At 54.7% G+C, this 19457-nt stretch overlaps 2 protein-coding genes across 2 annotated transcripts in view; one reads left to right on the forward strand and one right to left on the reverse strand.

Annotated features, from left to right (window-relative positions):
• The window catches only part of lgi3 (leucine-rich repeat LGI family, member 3), a 74761-nt gene extending 59039 nt beyond the window's left edge, over positions 1-15722 (forward strand). Inside the window, exons 8-9 of the mRNA XM_068001401.1 lie at positions 11118-11282; positions 14728-15722. Of these exons, the coding sequence (XP_067857502.1) occupies positions 11118-11282; positions 14728-15545 (983 nt within the window). The 3' untranslated portion in view covers positions 15546-15722. The remainder of the gene's footprint in view (positions 1-11117; positions 11283-14727) is intronic.
• On the reverse strand, positions 15718-18834 carry LOC137336051 (basic proline-rich protein-like). Its single transcript, XM_068001553.1, has 3 exons — positions 18820-18834; positions 16432-18708; positions 15718-15735 (listed from the first exon to the last, which is right to left on the reverse strand). Exons 1-3 carry the CDS (start codon positions 18832-18834, stop codon positions 15718-15720), a joined length of 2310 nt encoding a protein of 769 aa, XP_067857654.1.
• Positions 18835-19457: the final 623 nt, after the last annotated feature.

Below are 19457 nucleotides of genomic sequence, written 5' to 3' on the forward strand. Positions count from 1 at the left end.
TCTTACCTGTGCTGTACCTGCCCTGGGAGTGTTTGATGGGACACTGTAGAGGGAGCTTTACTCTGCATTTATCCCGTGCTGTTCTTGCCCCTGGGAGTGTTTGATGGGACAGTGTCGAGGGAGCTTTACTCTGTATCTAACGCATGCTGTACCTGCCCTGGGAGTGTTTGATGGGGCAGTGTGGAGGGAGCTTTACTCTGTATATAACCCGTGCTGCACCTGCCCTGGGAGTGTTTAATGGGACAGTTTAGACGGCGCTTTACTCTGCATCTAATCCGTGCTGCACCTGCCCTGGGAGTTTTTAATGGGAGGGTGTAGAGGGAGCTTTACTCTGTATCCAACACGTGCTGCACCTGCCCTGGGATTGTTTGATGGTTGTAAACAATTTTACAACACCAAGTTATAGTCCAGCAATTTTATTTTAAATTCACAAGCTTTCGGAGACAGTGGAGAGGGAGCTTTACTCTGTATCTAACCTGTACTGTACCAGCACTGGGAGTGTTTGATGGGACAGTGAAAAGGGAGCTTTACTCTGCATCCAACCCGTGCTGTTCCTGCCCCTGGGAGTGTTTGATGGGACAGTGTAGAGGGAGCTTTGCTCTGTATCTAAGCCGTGCTGTACCTGCCCCGGGAGTGTTTGATGGGAGGGTGTAGAGGGAGTTTTCCCCTGTATCTAACACGTGCTGCACCTGCCCTGGGAATGTTTGATGGGACAGTGCAGAGGAAGCTTTATTCTGTATCTAACCCGTGCTGTCCCTGCCCTGCGAGCGTTTGATGGGGCAGTGTAGAAGGAGCTTTACTGTGCATCTAACCCGTGCTGCACCTGCCCTGGGAGTGTTTGATGGGACAGTGCAGAGGGACCTTTACTCTGCATCTAACCCGTGGTGTACCTGCCCTGGGAATTATTGTTGGGACAGTGCAGAGGGAGCTTTACTCTGTATCTAACCCGTGCTGTTGCTGCCCTGGGAGTGTTTGATGGGGCTGTGCAGAGGGAGCTTTACTCTGTATCTAACCTGTGCTGTAGCTAACCTGCAAGTGTTTGGGACAGTGCAGAGGGAGCTTTACTCTGTATCTAACCTGTGCTGTAGCTAACCTGGGAGTGTTTGAGACAGTGTAGAGGGAGCTTTACTCTGTATCTAACCCGTGCTGTACCTGCCCTGGGAGTGTTTGATGGGACAGTGTAGAGGAAGCTTTATTCTGTATCTAACCCGTGCTGCACCTGCCCTGGGAGTGTTTGATGGGACAGTGTCGAAGGAGCTTTACTCTGCATTTATCCCGTGCCGTTCTTGCCCTGGGAGCGTTTGATGGGGCAGTGTAGAGGGAGCTTTACTCTGTATCTAACCCGTGCTGCACCTGCCCTGGGAGCGTTTGATGGGGCAGTGTAGAGGGAGCTTTACTGTGTATCCAACCCGTGCTGTTCCTGCCCCTGGGAGTGTTTGATGGGACAGTGTAGAGGGAGCTTTGCTCGGTATCTAAACCGTGCTGTCACTGCCCCGGGAGTGTTTGATGGGAGGGTGTAGAGGGAGTTTTCCCCTGTATCTAACCCGTGCTGCACCTGCCCTGGGAATGTTTGATGGGACTGTGTAGAGGGAGCTTTACTCTGTATCTAACCCATACTGTACCAGCACTGGGAGTGTTTGATGGGAGGGTGCAGAGGGAGTTTTCCCCTGTATCTAACCCGTGCTGCACCTGCCCTGGGAGTGTTTGATGGGACAATGTAGAGGGAGCTTGACTCTGTATCTAACCTATGCTGTCCCTACCCTGGGAGTGTTTGATGGGACAGTGTCGAGGGAGCTTTACTCTGCATCTAACCCGTGCTGCACCTGCCCTGGGAGTGTTTCATGGGAGGGTGTAGAGGGAGTTTTCCCCTGTATGTAACCCGTGCTGCACCTGCCCTGGGAATGTTTGATGGGGCAGTGTAGAAGGAGCTTTCCTGTGTATCCAACCCGTGCTGCACCTGCCCTGGGAGTGTTTGATGGAACAGTGTAGAGGGAGCTTTACTCTGTATCGAACCCGTGCTGTACCTGCCCTGGGAATTTTTGTTGGGACAGTGTGGAGGGAGCTTTACTCTGTATCTAACCTGTGCTGTTCCTGCCCTGGGAGTGTTTGATTGGACAATGTAGAGGGAGCTTCACTCTGTATCTAACCCATGCTGTACCTGCCCTGGGAGTGTTTGATGGGACAGTGTAGAGGGAGCTTTACTCTGCATTTAACCCACACTGTACCAGCACTGGGAGTGTTTGATGGGACAGTGTAAAGGGAGCTTTACTCTTCATCCAATCCGTGCTGCACCTGCCCTGGGAGTGTTTGATGGGACAATGTCGAGGGAGCTTTACTCTGTATCGACCCTGTGCTGTATCTGCCCTGGGAGTGTTTGACGGGACAGTGTAGAGGGAGCTTTACTCTACATTTAACCCGCGCTGTTCCTGCCCTGGGAGTGTTTGATGGGACCGTGCAGAGGGAGCTTTATTCTGTATCTAACCCGTGCTGTACCTGCCCTGGTCGCGTTTGATGGAACAGTGGAGAGGCAGCTTTACTCTGTATCTAACCTGTGCTGTACCTACCCTGGGAGTCTTTGGGACAGTGCAGAGGGAGCTTTACTCTGCATCTAACCTGTTCTGTACCAGCACTGGGAGTGTTTGATGGGACAGTGTAGAGGGAGCTTTACTCTGCATCCAACCCGTGCTGTTCCTGCCCCTGGGAGTGTTTGATGGGACAGTGTAGAGGGAGCTTTGCTCTGTATCTAAGCCGTGCTGTACCTGCCCGGGAGTGTTTGATGGGACAGTGTAGAGGGTGCTTTACTCTGCATCCAACCCGTGCTGTTCCTGCCCCTGGGAGTGTTTGATGGGACAGTGCAGAGGGACCTTTACTCTGCATCTAACCCGTGGTGTACCTGCCCTGGGAATTATTGTTGGGACAGTGCAGAGGGAGCTTTACTCTGTATCCAACCCGTGCTGTTGCTGCCCTGGGAGTGTTTGATGGGGCTGTGCAGAGGGAGCTTTACTCTGTATCTAACCTGTGCTGTCGCTAACCTGGGAGTGTTTGGGACAGTGCAGAGGGAGCTTTACTCTGTATCTCACCCGTGCTGTACCTGCCCTGGGAATTTTTGTTGGGACAGTGTAGAGGGAGCTTTACTCTGTATCTAACCCATACTGCACCAGCACTGGGAGTGTTTGATGGCACAGTGTAGAGGGAGCTTTACTTTGTATCTAACGCATGCTGTACCTGCGCTGGGAGTGTTTGATGGGGCAGTGTAGAGGGAGCTTTACTTTGTATCTAACGCATGCTGTACCTGCGCTGGGAGTGTTTGATGGGGCAGTGTAGAGGGAGCTTCACTCTGTATCTAACCCGTGCTACACCTGCCCTGGGAGTGTTTGGGACAGTGCAGACGGAGCTTTACTCTGTATCTAACCCATACCATACCAGCACTGGGAGTGTTTGATGGGACAGTGTGGAGGGAGCTTTACTCTGCATCTAACCCATGCTGTTCCTGCCCTGGGAGTGTTTGATGGGACAATGTATAGGGAGCTTTACTCTGTATCTAACCCGTGCTGCACCTGCCCTGGGAGTGTTTGATTGGGCAGTGTGGAGGGAGCTTTACTCTGCATTTATCCCGTGCCGTTCTTGCCCCTGGGAGTGTTTGATGGGACAGTGTCGAGGGAGCTTTACTCTGTATCTAACCCGTGCTGCACCTACCCTGGGAGTGTTTGATGGGACAGTGTAGACGGAGCTTTACTCTGTATCTAATCCGTGCTGCACCTGCCCTGGGAGTGTTTGATGGGACAACGTCAAGGGAGCTTTACTCTGTATCTAATCTGTGCTGTATCTGCCCTGGGAGTGTTTGACGGGACAGTGTCGAGGGAGCTTTACTCTCTATCTAACCCGTGCTGTACCTGCCCTGGGAGTGTTTGACGGGACAGTGTAGAGGGAGCTTTACTCTGTATCTAACCCGTGCTGTACCTGCCCTGGGAGCGTTTGATGGGGCAGTGTCGAAGGAGCTTTACTTTGTATCCAACCCGTGCTGCACCTGCCCTGGGATTGTTTGATGGGACAGTGTAGAGGGAGCTTTACTCTGTATCTAACCTGTGCTGTACCTACCCTGGGCGTGTTTGTGACAGTGCAGAGGGAGCTTTACTCTGCATCCAACCCGTGCTGTTCCTGCCCCTGGGAGTGTTTGATGGGACAGTGTGGAGGGAGCTTTGCTCTGTGTCTAAGCCGTGCTGTACCTGCCCCGGGAGTGTTTGATGGGAGGGTGCAGAGGGAGTTTTCCCCTGCATCTAACCCGTGCTGCACCTGCCCTGGGAATGTTTGATGGGACTGTGTAGAGGGAGCTTTACTCTGCATCTAACCCATACTGTACCAGCACTGGGAGCGTTTGATGGGACAGTGCAGAGGGAGCTTTACTCTGCATTTAATACGTGCTGTTCCTGCCCTGGGAGTGTTTGATGGGACCGTGCAGAGGGAGCTTTACTCTGTATCTAACCTGTGCTGTACCTACCCTGGGAGTGTTTGGGACAGTGTAGAGGGAGCTTTACTCTGCATCCAACCCGTGCTGTTCCTGTCCCTGGGAGTGTTTGATGGGACAGTGTGGAGGGAGCTTTACTCTGTATCCAACCCGTGCTGTTCCTGCCCTGGGAATGTTCGATGGGACAGTGCGGAGGGAGCTTTACTCTGTATCTGACCCATACTGTACCAGCACTGGGAGTGTTTGATGGGAGGGTGCAGAGGGAGTTTTCCCCTGTATCTATCCCGTGCTGCACCTGCCCTGGGAGTGTTGGATGGTACAGTGTAGATGGAGCTTTACTCTGCATCTAACCCATACTGTACCAGCACTGGGAGCGTTTGATGGGACAGTGCAGAGGGAGCTTTACTCTGCATTTAATACGTGCTGTTCCTGCCCTGGGAGTGTTTGATGGGACCGTGCAGAGGGAGCTTTACTCTGTATCTAACCTGTGCTGTACCTACCCTGGGAGTGTTTGGGACAGTGTAGAGGGAGCTTTACTCTGCATCCAACCCGTGCTGTTCCTGTCCCTGGGAGTGTTTGATGGGACAGTGTGGAGGGAGCTTTACTCTGTATCCAACCCGTGCTGTTCCTGCCCTGGGAATGTTCGATGGGACAGTGCGGAGGGAGCTTTACTCTGTATCTAACCCATACTGTACCAGCACTGGGACTGTTTGATGGGACAGTGTAGAGGGAGCTTTACTCTGCATCCAACCCGTGCTGTTCCTGTCCCTGGGAGTGTTTGATGGGACAGTGGAGAGGGAGCTTTACTCTGCATCCAACCCGTGCTGTTCCTGTCCCTGGGATTGTTTGATGGGACAATGTAGAGGGAGCTTTACTCTGTATCTAACCCGTGCTGCACCTGCCCTGGGAGTGTTTGATGGGACAGTGTAGAGGGAGCTTTACTCTGTATCTAACGCATGCTGTACCTGCCCTGGGAGTGTTAGATGGGGCAGTGTCGAGGGAGCTTTACTCTGTATCTAACCCGTGCTGCACCTGCCCTGGGAGTGTTTGATGGGACAGTGTAGACGGAGCTTTACTCTGTATCTAATCCGTGCTGCACCTACCCTGGGAGTGTTTGATGGGAGGGTGTTGAGGGAGCTTTGCTCTGTATCTGACCTGTGCTGTACCTGCCCTGGGAGTGTTTGGGACAGTGCAGACGGAGCTTTACTCTGCATCTAACCCATGCTGCACCTGCCCTGGGAGTGTTTGATGGGACCAATGCAGACAGAGCTTTATTTTGTATCCAACCCGTGCTGTTCCTGTCCCTGGGAGTGTTTGATGGGACAGTGTAGAGGGAGCTTTACTCTGTATCTAACCCATACTGTACCAGCACTGGGAGTGTTTGATGGGACAGTGTAGAGGGAGCTTTACTCTGCAACCAACCCGTGCTGTTCCTGTCCCTGGGAGTGTTTGATGGGACAGTGGAGAGGGAGCTTTACTCTGCATCCAACCCGTGCTGTTCCTGTCCCTGGGATTGTTTGATGGGACAATGTAGAGGGAGCTTTACTCTGTATCTAACCCGTGCTGCACCTGCCCTGGGAGTGTTTGATGGGACAGTGTAGAGGGAGCTTTACTCTGTATCTAACGCATGCTGTACTTGCCCTGGGCGTGTTAGATGGGGCAGTGTCGAGGGAGCTTTACTCTGTATCTAACCCGTGCTGCACCTGCCCTGGGAGTGTTTGATGGGACAGTGTAGACGGAGCTTTACTCTGTATCTAATCCGTGCTGCACCTGCCCTGGGAGTGTTTGATGGGAGGGTGTTGAGGGAGCTTTGCTCTGTATCTGACCTGTGCTGTACCTGCCCTGGGAGTGTTTGGGACAGTGCAGACGGAGCTTTACTCTGCATCTAACCCATGCTGCACCTGCCCTGGGAGTGTTTGATGGGACCAGTGCAGACAGAGCTTTATTTTGTATCCAACCCGTGCTGTTCCTGTCCCTGGGAGTGTTTCATGCGACAGTGTGGAGGGAGCTTTACTCTGTATCTAACCTGTGCTGTTCCTGCCCTGGGAGTGTTTGATGGGACAATGTAGAGTGAGCTTTAATCTGTATCTTACCTGTGCTGTACCTGCCCTGGGAGTGTTTGATGGGACACTGTAGAGGGAGCTTTACTCTGCATTTATCCCGTGCTGTTCTTGCCCCTGGGAGTGTTTGATGGGACAGTGTCGAGGGAGCTTTACTCTGTATCTAACGCATGCTGTACCTGCCCTGGGAGTGTTTGATGGGGCAGTGTGGAGGGAGCTTTACTCTGTATATAACCCGTGCTGCACCTGCCCTGGGAGTGTTTAATGGGACAGTTTAGACGGCGCTTTACTCTGCATCTAATCCGTGCTGCACCTGCCCTGGGAGTTTTTAATGGGAGGGTGAAGAGGGAGCTTTACTCTGCATCTAACCCGTGCTGTACCTGTCCTGGGAGTGTTTGATGGGACAATGTGGATGGAGCTTTACTCTGTATCTAACCTGTGCTGTATCTGCCTTGGGAGTGTTTGATGGGACAGTGTAGAGGGAGCTTTACTCCGTTTCTCACCCGTGCTGTTCCTGCCCTGGAGTGTTTGATGGGACCGTGCAGAGGGAGCTTTATTCTGTATCTAACCCGTGCTGTACCTGCCCTGGGAGCGTTTGATGGGGCAGTGTCGAAGGAGCTTTACTGTGTATCCTACCCGTGCTGCACCTGCCCTGGGAGTGTTTGATGGGACAGTGGAGAGGGAGCTTTACTCTGCATCTAACCTGTGCTGTACCTACCCTGGGAGTGTTTGGGACATAGCAGAGGGAGCTTTACTCTGCATCTAACCCGTACTGTACCTGCCCCGGGAGTGTTTGATGGGAGGGTTTAGAGGGAGTTTTCCCCTGTATCACGAGGGCAAAAAGGGGACATGAGATTGCTTTGGCAGATAAGGCAAAGGAGAATCCAAAGAGCTTTTGCAAATACATGAAGGGCAAAAGAGTAACTGGGGAGAGAGTAGGGCCTCTTAAGGATCAACAAGGTCATCTATGTGCGGAACCACAAGAGATGGGTGAGATCCTAAATGAATATTTCACATCAGTATTTACGGTTGAGAAAGGCATGGATGTTAGGGAACTTGGGGAAATATTTTGTGATGTCTTGAGGAGTGTACATATTACAGAGAGGGAGGTGCTGGAAGTCTTAACGCGCATCAAGGTAGATAAATCTCCTGGACCTGATGAAATGTATCCCAGGACGTTATGGGAGGTTAGGGAGGAAATTGCGGGTCCCCTAGCAGAGATATTTGAATCATCGACAGCTGCAGGTGAGGTGCCTGAAGATTGGAGGGTAGCAAATGTTGTGCCTTTGTTTAAGAAGGGCGGCAGGGAAAAGCCTGGGAACTACAGACCGGTGAGCCTGACATCTGTAGTGGGTAAGTTGTTAGAGGGTATTCTGAGAGACAGGATCTACAGGCATTTGGAGAGGCAGGGACTGATTAGGAACAGTCAGCATGGTTTTGTGAGTGGAAAATCATGTCTCACGAATTTGATTGAGTTTTTTGAAGGGGTAACCAAGAAGATAGATGAGGGCTGTGCAGTAGACGTGGTCTACATGGACTTCAGCAAAGCCTTTGACAAGGTACCGCATGGTAGGTTGTTTCATAAGGTTAAATCTCACGGGATCCAAGGTGAGGTAGCCAATTGGATACAAAATTGGATTGATGACAGAAGACAGAGGGTGGTTGTAGAGGGTTGTTTTTCAAACTGGAGGCCTGTGACCAGCGGTGTGCCTCAGGGATCGGTGCTGGGTCCGCTGTTATTTGTTATTTATATTAATGATTTGGATGAGAATTTAGGAGGCATGGTTAGTAAGTTTGCAGATGACACCAAGATTGGTGGCATTGTGGAAAGTGAAGAAGGTTATCTAGGATTGCAACGGGATCTTGATAAATTGGGCCAGTGGGCCGATGAATGGCAGATGGAGTTTAATTTAGATAAATGTGAGGTGATGCATTTTGGTAGATCGAATCGGGCCAGGACCTACTCCGTTAATGGTAGGGCATTGGGGAGAGTTATAGAACAAAGAGATCTAAGAGTACAGGTTCATAGCTCCTTGAAAGTGGAGTCACAGGTGGATAGGGTGGTGAAGAAGGCATTCAGCATGCTTGGTTTCATTGGTCAGAACATTGAATACAGGAGTTGGGATGTCTTGTTGAAGTTGTACAAGACATTAGTACGGCCACACTTGGAATACTGTGTACAGTTCTGGTCACCCTATTATAGAAAGGATATTATTAAACTAGAAAGAGTGCAGAAAAGATTTACTAGGATGCTACCGGGACTTGATGGTTTGACTTTTAGGGAGAGGTTGGATAGGCTGAGACTTTTTTCCCTGGAGAGTAGGAGGTTTAGGGGTGATCTTATAGAAGTCTATAAAATAATGAGGGGCATAGATAAGGTAGATAGTCAAAATCTTTTCCCAAAGGTAGGGGAGTCTATAACGAGGGGGCATAGATTTAAGGTGAGAGGGGAGAGATACAAAAGGGTCCAGAGGGGCAATTTTTTCACTCAAAGGTTGGTGAGTGTCTGGAACGAGCTGCCAGAGGCAGTAGTAGAGGCGGGTACAATTTTGTCTTTTAAAAAGCATTTGGACAGTTACATGGGTAAGATGGGTATTGAGGGATATGGGCCAAGTGCAGGCAATTGGGACTAGCTTAGTGGGATAAACTGGGCGACATGGACATGTTGGGCCGAAGGGCCTGTTTCCATGTTGTAAACTTCTATGATTCTATGAGTCTATAACCCGTGCTGCACCTGCCCTGGGAGTGTTTGATGGGACAATGCAGAGGGACCTTTACTCTGCATCTAACCCGTGCTGTTCCTGCCCTGGGGATTTTTGTTGGGACAGTGTAGAGGGAGCTTTACTCTGTATCTAACCCATACTGTACCAGCACTGGGAGTGTTTGATGGGACAGTGCAGAGGGAGCTTTACTCTGCATCCAACCCGTGCTGTTCCTGCCCTAGGAGTGTTTGATGGGACAGTGTAGAGGGAGCTTTATTCTGTATGTAACCTGTGCTGCACCTGCCCTGGGAGTGTTTGATGGGACAGTGTCGAGGGAGCTTTACTCTGAATCTAACCTGTGCTGTACCTGCCCTAGGAGTGTTTGGGACAGTGTAAAGGGAGCTTTACTCTGCATCTAACCTGTTCTGTACCAGCACTGGGAGTGTTTGATGGGACAGTGTAGAGGGAGCTTTACTCTGCATCCAACCCGTGCTGTTCCTGCCCCTGGGAGTGTTTGATGGGAGTATAGAGGGAGCTTTGCTCTGTATCTAAGCCGTGCTGTACCTGGCCTGGGAGTGTTTGATGGGAGGGTGTAGAGGGAGTTTTCCCCTGTATCTAACACGTGCTGCACCTGCCCTGGGAATGTTTGATGGGACTGTGCAGAGGAATCTTTATTCTGTATCTAACCCGTGGTGTACCTGCCCTGGGAGTTATTGTTGGGACAGTGCAGAGGGAGCTTTACTCTCTATCTAACCCGTGCTGCACTTGCCCTGGGAATGTTTGATGGGACTGTGCAGAGGAAGCTTTATTCTGTATCTAACCTGTGCTGTACCTGCCCGGGGAGTGTTTGATGGGACAGTGTAGAGGGAGCTTTACTCTGTATCTAACCCGTGCTGTTCCTGCCCTGGGAGTGTTTGATGGGACAGTGTAGAGGGAGCTTTACTCTCTATCTAACCCGTGCTGCACTTGCCCTGGGAATGTTTGATGGGACAGTGTAGAGGGAGCTTTACTCTGTATCTAACCCGTGCTGTATCTGCGCTGGGAGTGTTTGATCAGGCAGTGTAAAGGGAGCTTTACTCTGTATCTAACCCGTGCTGTTCCTGCCCTGGGAATGTTTGATGGGACAGTGTAGACGGAGCTTTACTCTGTATCTAACCCTGTACCTGCCCTGGGAGCGTTTGATGGGACAGTGTGGAGGGAGCTTTACTCTGTATCTAACCCGTGCTGCACCTGCCCTGGGAGCGTTTGATGGGACAGTGTAGAGGGAGCTTTACTCTATCTAAACCGTGCTGTACCTGCCCTGGGAGTATTTGATGCGGCAGTGTAGAGGGAGCTTTACTCTGTCTCTAACCCGTGCTGTACCTGCCCGGGGAGTGTTTAATGGGACAGTGTCGAGGGAGCTTTACTCTGCATCTAATCCGTGCTGCTCCTGCCCTGGGAGTGTTTGGTGGGACAGTGTGGAGGGAGCTTTACTCTGCATCTAATCCGTGCTGCTCCTGCCCTGGGAGTGTTTGATGGGACAGTGTGGAGGGAGCTTTACTCTGTCTCTAACCCGTGCTGTACCTGCCCGGGGAGTGTTTAATGGGACAGTGTAGAGGGAGCTTTTCTCTGTATCTGACCCCTGCTGCTCCTGCCCTGGGAGTGTTTGATTGGACAGTGTCAAGCCAGGTTTACATGTTCACTGTAAATTGATAATGTTGATGGCCACTCCAGCAGAATAGCAGTTATTATCCAGGTGATGAAAGAACTGTTATTTATTTGTCCGACTCTCAGTCTGTGCAGCAGCCATATAAATAGCAGACAGCTCTGCTCTCACACTGTTGTGGTCAAATGATTCATATCCTCGTGACAAGTTTATACTCCACTATTATCATTGATTTGTCTTTGCAGAATTTACTACGTATCAAACACTACCGTTCCAGTCGATTTCTGTTGAATCCTTCCTCTATGCCGATGATCTTTATGTAACTTTCGCCCAGACAAACAATGGGGACTGCACTTTCCTCATGTGGGATCATGTTGAGATGGTGTTCAGGGAGTCTGAGAATATCTCTGGTAAGCCTTAAGAACCTACAATGAGTCGACTTAGGTTGAAATAGCTGTCACACTGGATGAAAGACCCAGTGGTCTAATTGCGTCAGGTCAACATCCTTCAGTTGACGGGAGCCCCAATTCTGTATATAGAGATTGTTGCGTGGAAGTTCTCTCCCTATCTCTGTAACCCCCTCCAGCCCTACACCCCTCCCTATCTCTGTAACCCCCTCCAGCCCCACACCCCTCCCTATCTCTGTAACCCCCTCCAGCCCCACACCCCTCCCTATCTCTGTAACCTCCTCCAGCCCTACACCCCTCCCTATCTCTGTAACCTCCAGCCCTACACCCCTCCCTATCTCTGTAACCCCCTCCAGCCCCACACCCCTCCCTATCTCTGTAACCCCCTCCAGCCCCACACCCCTCCCTATCTCTGTAACCCCCTCCAGCCCCACACCCCTCCCTATCTCTGTAACCTCCTCCAGCCCTGCACCCCTGTATCTCTGTAACCTCCTCCAGCCCCACACCCCTCCCTATCTCTGTAACCTCCTCCAGCCCCACACCCCTCCCTATCTCTGTAACCTCCTCCAGCCCTACACCCCTCCCTATCTCTGTAACCTCCTCCAGCCCTACACCCCTCCCTATCTCTGTAACCTCCTCCAGCCCTACAAACTCCTGAACTCCCGAACTCTACATTCCTCTGACTCTGGTCTTTTCTGCATCCCTCCTCCCTTTGCCCCACCATTGGTGGCCATGGTTTCAGCCGCCTGGACCCTATGCTCTGGAATTCCCTCCCTCAACCCCTCCACACAAGGTTTTGGTCACTCACCTAATATCTCCGTCTTTGGTTTGGTGTCCATTTTCTTCTGATTATGCCTTGGTTCATTATTCTCTACATTAAAGGCACTATATAAATGCAAATTGTTTTCCTTGTAAGGGCTTAGTGTGTAAAGGTATTACCTACTGTACCACTAAGCCAGACAGAACCAGAATGTCCAAGGCCAAGCTGCTGGTATGTGCTGTGTTATCTGATCTGGAGTGCTTGCTATAGATGGCTTCTGAATATCCGGGTAAGGAACAGGGAAAGCTAACCCAACCTCCCACTCTTGGGGCTCGATTTTACCACCCGCTATCGGGTGCGTTCTCGGAGGGGGAGCCCCAAAAATCGCGAAATCCAGGAGCGGGACCGGATCGCGCTTCGATCCCGCCCACTTCCGGGTTCCCCGCTGACGCACCGGCGTGCGCGCACAGCCCCCGCTGGTGGGAATCCCGCAGGCAATTAAAGCCAGCGGGATGCCACTTGACAATATTTAGTTTGGTATTTCAGGTCATTAAGTGACCTGATTAAGGGACTGTGTGTGATTTTTGATCAACATGGGACTGTTTCCCACACTGGGGGAAACACTCCCAGCTCGAATGGACGTGTTGCAGCTGTCAGCCTGTGGCAGCTGCAAAGGTCCATTTGACAGGTGTGGGGGGGGCGGGGTGGAGACCCTCACTCATTGCAGGAGGCCACTCTGTCACTTGGGACAAAGTTTGGCCTCCACCACCCTCCTCCTGACGGTCAAAGTCACCAACCTGCACACTTACCCCGAGGTCCGGAGACATGTACCTACCTTGCGGACCCCCTCAGATCTACATATTGCGGACGGGGGCCGCCGTAGCTGCAGTCATGAGCTCCTCGGAGGGCGAACAGCATCACCAGCCTCACCATCCACGCCGTCCACCTCTGACACGTGGAGCTCCACAACAGAGTGCTGTGACACATCCACCTGTACAGCAGGAGGGAGGGCAACCGCAAAGAGAGATGCGTCGCAGAGGGCACTACCCTCGCCACAGGGTCCACAGACCGAGGCTCAGCCTCCTGGACCTCTCTGAACAGCAGTGCACACGGAGGCTCAGAGTCACTCGACATGTAGCCGTGGACATCTGCAGCCTCTTTCATGCCGAGCTGCTCCTGGCTGGCCCGTGCACCATCTTCCTACCTGTCGCTGTCAAAGTCACCACTGCCCTCCCGAACTTCTCCTCCGCAGCCTTCCAGGGTGCAACCGGGGACATTGCCGATGTCTCTCAGTCGTCTGCGCAGAAGAGCCCTGCAAATACACCTACACCCACTCTGCAGTGACACAATGGGTGGCATCAGTGGTGGGTCCTCATAGTGATACCCAGGAGCGGGCATTATTGCACAAACCGGACAGGATTCGCGAAGACATGGCAGTAATGGTGCCAATATAATGTGTGATGTGAGTTGTTCTGAAATTCAATATAAGTAACAACCATGACAAACCCTCAAACACCCTTGTGCATCCCCTTCATGCTCACGACACGTTTGCCTTACGCTGCCTACTGCACATGTGATGCATGCCCTGTGGCTGCAGCACAGGTGGTGGCAGGTTGAGTGAGGCTGGCCGTGAGAGAGATGCACGAGAGGGTGAGTATGGGATAGAACCATGAGATTAGATGAGGATTGGGTTGCGTGGTAGTGATGGGATGAGTACTGGCGAGGTGAGTAGGTGCAGGTAAGATGAGGATGAGGTTTGAGTGGGTGTGAGGGGTGATGTGACAGAGTAGTGTTGGCAGTGCCGAAGGAGATGTGGGGTGGGGGCGGTGATGTGGCAGACGGAGTGTAGGGGAAAGACTACGTGTACTCACTTTGGCTGACCTACTTAGGTCATAACAGCGCCTCCTGCACTGTGTGCAGGTGGGCGATATGTTGGTGGTGCAGGTGACCTCCTCTGCCACCTCGAGCCAGGCCTTCTTGGTGGCAGAGGCAGGCCGCTTCCTCCCGCCCGCCGGGTGGAAGATCTCTGTCCTCCCCCTCCTCCTCACCCCATGTATTGATACCTGGGGTGAGGCATCATTAAACTGGGAGCAGCCTTCCCCCTGGGCTGCTCCATGCAGTCATCTTTGCTATTGGTTGCAGCATCTGTCAGTGGAGGACTGCCCCTTTAAATAGAGCGCCTCCAGCTGACAGATCTTACTGCGCATGTGCAGCCCGCCCGACGCGCAGATCAGCAGCGGGGAACCCGGAGGAGCAGGTAAGTGGCTCCAATTAGTGGTTTGCCTGCTACGATCGCGCGGGAAACCCACTAATTTCACCGGGCGCGTTACCCACGCGCCCGCTAGCCCATCCGCCGAGAACCCGCAGCCCTGCTAAAATCGGGCCCTTGATCTCTAATTTAAAGTCTGGATGTCTGGATAGTCGGTGAGGACAGGATTAGGTTTGTCTGTGATGCCCTCCATATTCAAATAGCCTGGCCACACTCGCTGTCTGGGCTCACATGGGAAGAATGGAGACATGGGCAAGATACCAGTGTAACAGTATAACCCTCCCCAGGGGAAGCACCCTTTAAGAGAGGGGGAAGTAAAGTGTGTGAGCTGGTGGGAAATCTTCATTAAATGGAGAAAAAGAGACTTTTTAAATTGCTGTGTATTACAAGCATTAAAAGCTGCCTTTTGTTTTCTGGAGCTCATTCTGCTGTGCACTGTAAGCCACTGGTGATCGAGGGACATCTCTACATCATCGTAGCTCAGCTTTTCAGAGGGTCTCACATCTACCAATGGGACAACTATGGGGGAAAATTCATGAAAATCCAGGACATTGACACCACGAAAATCCGCAAACCCAATGACATTGAGACGTTCCAGATCGATGGCGAGTGGCACTTTGTTATCGCAGACAGCTCAAAGGCTGGAATAACAACCATCTACAAGTGGGACAAAAATGGCTTTTACTCCCATCACTCCTTGCACATGTGGCACAGAGATACAGACGCTGAGTATGTTGAGATGGACAATAAGCCGAAACTGGTTTTGAGCAGCAGTACCCAAACTCCAGTCATCTATCAGTGGAACAGAGCCCACGGACAGTTCACATATCTCACCGAAATTCCCAATATGTTGGATGTTCATGCCGTTAAGCACTTCAGGATCAAGAAGGATGTGTTCCTCTGTTTGTCGCGATTCATTGGTGACTCCAAAGTGATGAAGTGGGAGAATCAGCGGTTTGGCGAAATCCAGGCACTCCCCTCAAGGGGCACCATGATTTTACAGCCTTTCCAAGTTGCACAGTGGCAGTACATGGTGCTTGGAAGTGACTTTGCATTTTCACATGTCTACCTGTGGGATGCTGAAAAGCTGACGTTTGGGAGGTTCCATGACTGGAATGTACATGCTCCACGAGCCTTCCAACTGGTGTCAGTCGATGACATGGACCTTGTGCTGGCTTCCAGCTTTAAAGGGAACACAATAATCTACAGGCACATGGTGGTGGACATGAGTATTTAACAATGCAATGTAAATAAGCTGCATTTAAACAGCAGCCAGAAAGTTACTTTAGGATTGTCACCCATTCAGTTTGGACGTATCAGTCCAGTTTCTGAGTGGGATGTCCCTAAATTTCTCAAATGTAAACTCAGCATGAAAAGTTTGACTTTAAATAGAAGCCTATTTATTCTCACTAAATCTGAGTCTTATCCTGTGGAGTCATTAATTATCAAGATTAATAAAGTTTTTAATTAAGTCACATTACCAGCAAAGCAAATATTATAACTTAAGCCATGACCCAACGCCTGCCCCACCTCTTATCTGGTTTAGGACTTGACAAAAGACAACCCCTTACAATACTCAAATGCCCCCCTGCCCCCAAATGCATCTACTGCCTCTCAGTGCCTCTTATTCCTCTCTCCTCACTGTGTTTATTCTTGCAGAGCATTGTATCACCGTGGGCCTGGTCTAAGTCAGGATGGTTATCCTGACAGATTGATAACTTGCAATTAGCACTGAGAAATCCTGGGTCAGTCCATTTACAATATTATTCATAGGTCAGGTAGAGATTTAGCCAGTTACACCTGTGGCAGCAGAACTTCATATGTAGGTGAAACGTAAAGGGATGTGGATAATGAAAGGGAAGTGTCACAATAGGGGGACAAAGTTCAGAAAGTCTTTTAAAAAGCTCAAAAAGCTTCTCTGCTTATTAGTAGTCTTTGCTAAAGCTGAAGGGACAGAGGTGAGAGACAAAACAAAGAATAAGGAAACCCCAAGAGCAGACAAGTGACCGAGCAACTAACACCCTGATGCTGCTGTTCGAGGTGATGCTGCATGAGACAGTTATGAAGAGGGTCGCCCTCTGTGCTGCTCCAGCACCATTACTAGAACTCTGCACACAGTGTACCTGGATGGGGGGTGTAGGAGACTGAGGGCTGGGACTGAGGCTGGGGCTGGGACCGAGGGCCGAGGACCGGGGGCTGGGACCGAGGGCCGAGGACCAGGGGCTGGGACCGAGGGCCGGGGACTGGGACCGAGGACTGGGGCTGGGGCCGAGGGCTGAGGACTGGGGCTGGGACCGAGGGCCGAGGGTTGGGACCGAGGGCCGAGGGCCGGGGGCTGGGACCGAGGGCCGAGGACCAGGGGCTGGGACCGAGGGCCGGGGACTGGGGCCGAGGGCTGAGGACTGGGGCTGGGACCGAGGGCCGAGGGCCGGGGGCTGGGACCGAGGGCCGGGGGCTGGGACCGAGGACTGGGGCTGGGGCCGAGGGCTGAGGACTGGGGCTGGGACCGAGGGCCGAGGACTGGGGCTGGGACCGAGGGCCGAGGGCCGGGGGCTGGGACCGAGGGCCGAGGACTGGGGCTGGGACCGAGGGCCGAGGGCTGGGACCGAGGGCCGAGGGCTGGGACCGAGGGCTGAGGACTGGGGCTGGGACCGAGGGCCGAGGACCAGGGGCTGGGACCGAGGGCCGAGGGTCGGGGGCTGGGACCGAGGGCCGAGGACTGGGGCTGGGACCGAGGGCCGAGGACTGGGGCTGGGACCGAGGGCCGAGGACTGGGGCTGGGGCCGAGGGCTGGGGCTGGGGCCGAGGGCTGGGGCTGGGACCAAGGGCCGAGGACCAGGGGCTGGGGCCGAGGGCTGGGGCTGGGACCGAGGGCCGAGGACTGGGGCTGGGACCGAGGGCCGAGGACTGGGGCTGGGGCCGAGGGCCGAGGACTGGGGCTGGGGCCGAGGGCTGGGGCTGGGACCGAGGGCTGGGGCTGGGACCGAGGGCCGAGGACCAGGGGCTGGGGCCGAGGGCTGGGGCTGGGGCCGAGGGCTGGGGCTGGGACCAAGGGCCGAGGACCGGGGCTGGGACCGGGGGCCGAGGACCGGGGCTGGGACCGGGGGCCGAGGACCGGGGCTGGGACCGGGGGCCGAGGACTGGGACCGAGGACTGGGGCTGGGACCGAGGGCCGAGGACTGGGGCTGGGACCGAGGGCTGGGGCTGGGACCGAGGGCCGAGGGCTGGGGCTGGGACCGAGGGCCGAGGACTGGGGCTGGGACCGGGGGCCGAGGACTGGGGCTGGGACCGAGGGCCGAGGACTGGGGCTGGGACCGAGGGCCGAGGACTGGGGCTGGGACCGAGGGCCGAGGACTGGGGCTGGGACCGAGGGCCGAGGACTGGGGCTGGGACCGAGGGCTGGGGACTGGGACCGAGGACTGGGGCTGGGACCGAGGGCCGAGGGCTGGGACCGAGGGCCGGGGGCTGGGACCGAGGGCCGGGGGCTGGGACCGAGGGCTGAGGACTGGGGCTGGGACCGAGGGCTGAGGACTGGGGCTGGGACCGAGGGCCGAGGACTGGGGCTGGGACCGAGGGCCGAGGACTGGGGCTGGGACCGAGGGCCGAGGGCTGGGACCGAGGGCTGAGGACTGGGGCTGGGACCGAGGGCCGAGGACCAGGGGCTGGGACCGAGGGCCGAGGGTCGGGGGCTGGGACCGAGGGCCGAGGACTGGGGCTGGGACCGAGGGCCGAGGACTGGGGCTGGGACCGAGGGCCGAGGACTGGGGCTGGGGCCGAGGGCTGGGGCTGGGACCGAGGGCCGAGGACTGGGGCTGGGACCGAGGGCCGAGGACTGGGGCTGGGGCCGAGGGCCGAGGACTGGGGCTGGGGCCGAGGGCTGGGGCTGGGACCGAGGGCTGGGGCTGGGACCGAGGGCCGAGGACCAGGGGCTGGGGCCGAGGGCTGGGGCTGGGGCCGAGGGCTGGGGCTGGGACCAAGGGCCGAGGGCCGAGGGCCGGGGCTGGTACCGAGGACCGGGGCTGGGACCGGGGGCCGAGGACCGGGGCTGGGACCGGGGGCCGAGGACCGGGGCTGGGACCGGGGGCCGAGGACTGGGACCGAGGACTGGGGCTGGGACCGAGGGCCGGGGACTGGGGCTGGGACCGAGGGCCGGGGACTGGGACCGAGGACTGGGGCTGGGGCCGAGGGCCGAGGGTTGGGACCGAGGGCCGAGGGCCGGGGGCTGGGACCGAGGGCCGAGGACCAGGGGCTGGGACCGAGGGCCGGGGACTGGGACCGAGGACTGGGGCTGGGACCGAGGGCCGGGGACTGGGGCTGGGACCGAGGGCCGGGGACTGGGACCGAGGACTGGGGCTGGGGCCGAGGGCCGAGGGTTGGGACCGAGGGCCGAGGGCCGGGGGCTGGGACCGAGGGCCGGGGACTGGGACCGAGGACTGGGGCTGGGGCCGAGGGCTGAGGACTGGGGCTGGGGCAGTGAGTTCTACATTCCAGCCACTGAGTAGTGTTTATACAGTAATGTCCCCCATGGTGTCAGCTTTGGCTTAATGGTTTCACTCTCACCTCTGAGTCAGACGGTCGTGGGTTCAGTTCCCACTCCAGAGACTTGAGCACAAAATCCAGGCTGATACTCCCAGTACAGTACTGAGGGAGCATTGCACTGTCGGAGGGTCAATACTGAGGGAGCGCTGCACTGTCGGAGGGTCAGTACTGAGGGAGCGCTGCAATGTTGGAGGGTCAGTACTGAGGGAGCGCTGCACTGTCAGAGGGTCAGTACTGAGGGAGTGCTGCACTGTCGGAGGGTCAGTACTGAGGGAGCGCCGCACTGTCGGAGGGTCAGTACTGAGGGAGCGCTGCACTGTCGGAGGGTCAGTACTGAGGGAGCGCTGCAATGTTGGAGGGTCAGTACTGAGGGAGCGCTGCACTGTCAGAGGGTCAGTACTGAGGGAGTGCTGCACTGTCGGAGGGTCAGTACTGAGGGAGCGCTGCACTGTCAGAGGGTCAGTACTGAGGGAGTTCTACACTGTCGGGGTCAGCACTGAGAGAGCACTGCACTGTCGGAGGGTCAGTACTGAGGGAGCGCTGCAATGTTGGAGGGTCAGTACTGAGGGAGCGCTGCAATGTCGGAGGGTCAGTACTGAGGGAGCGCCGC

This window comes from Heptranchias perlo, chromosome 20 (genome assembly GCF_035084215.1).
Source record: "Heptranchias perlo isolate sHepPer1 chromosome 20, sHepPer1.hap1, whole genome shotgun sequence".
Classification (NCBI taxonomy): domain Eukaryota; kingdom Metazoa; phylum Chordata; class Chondrichthyes; order Hexanchiformes; family Hexanchidae; genus Heptranchias; species Heptranchias perlo.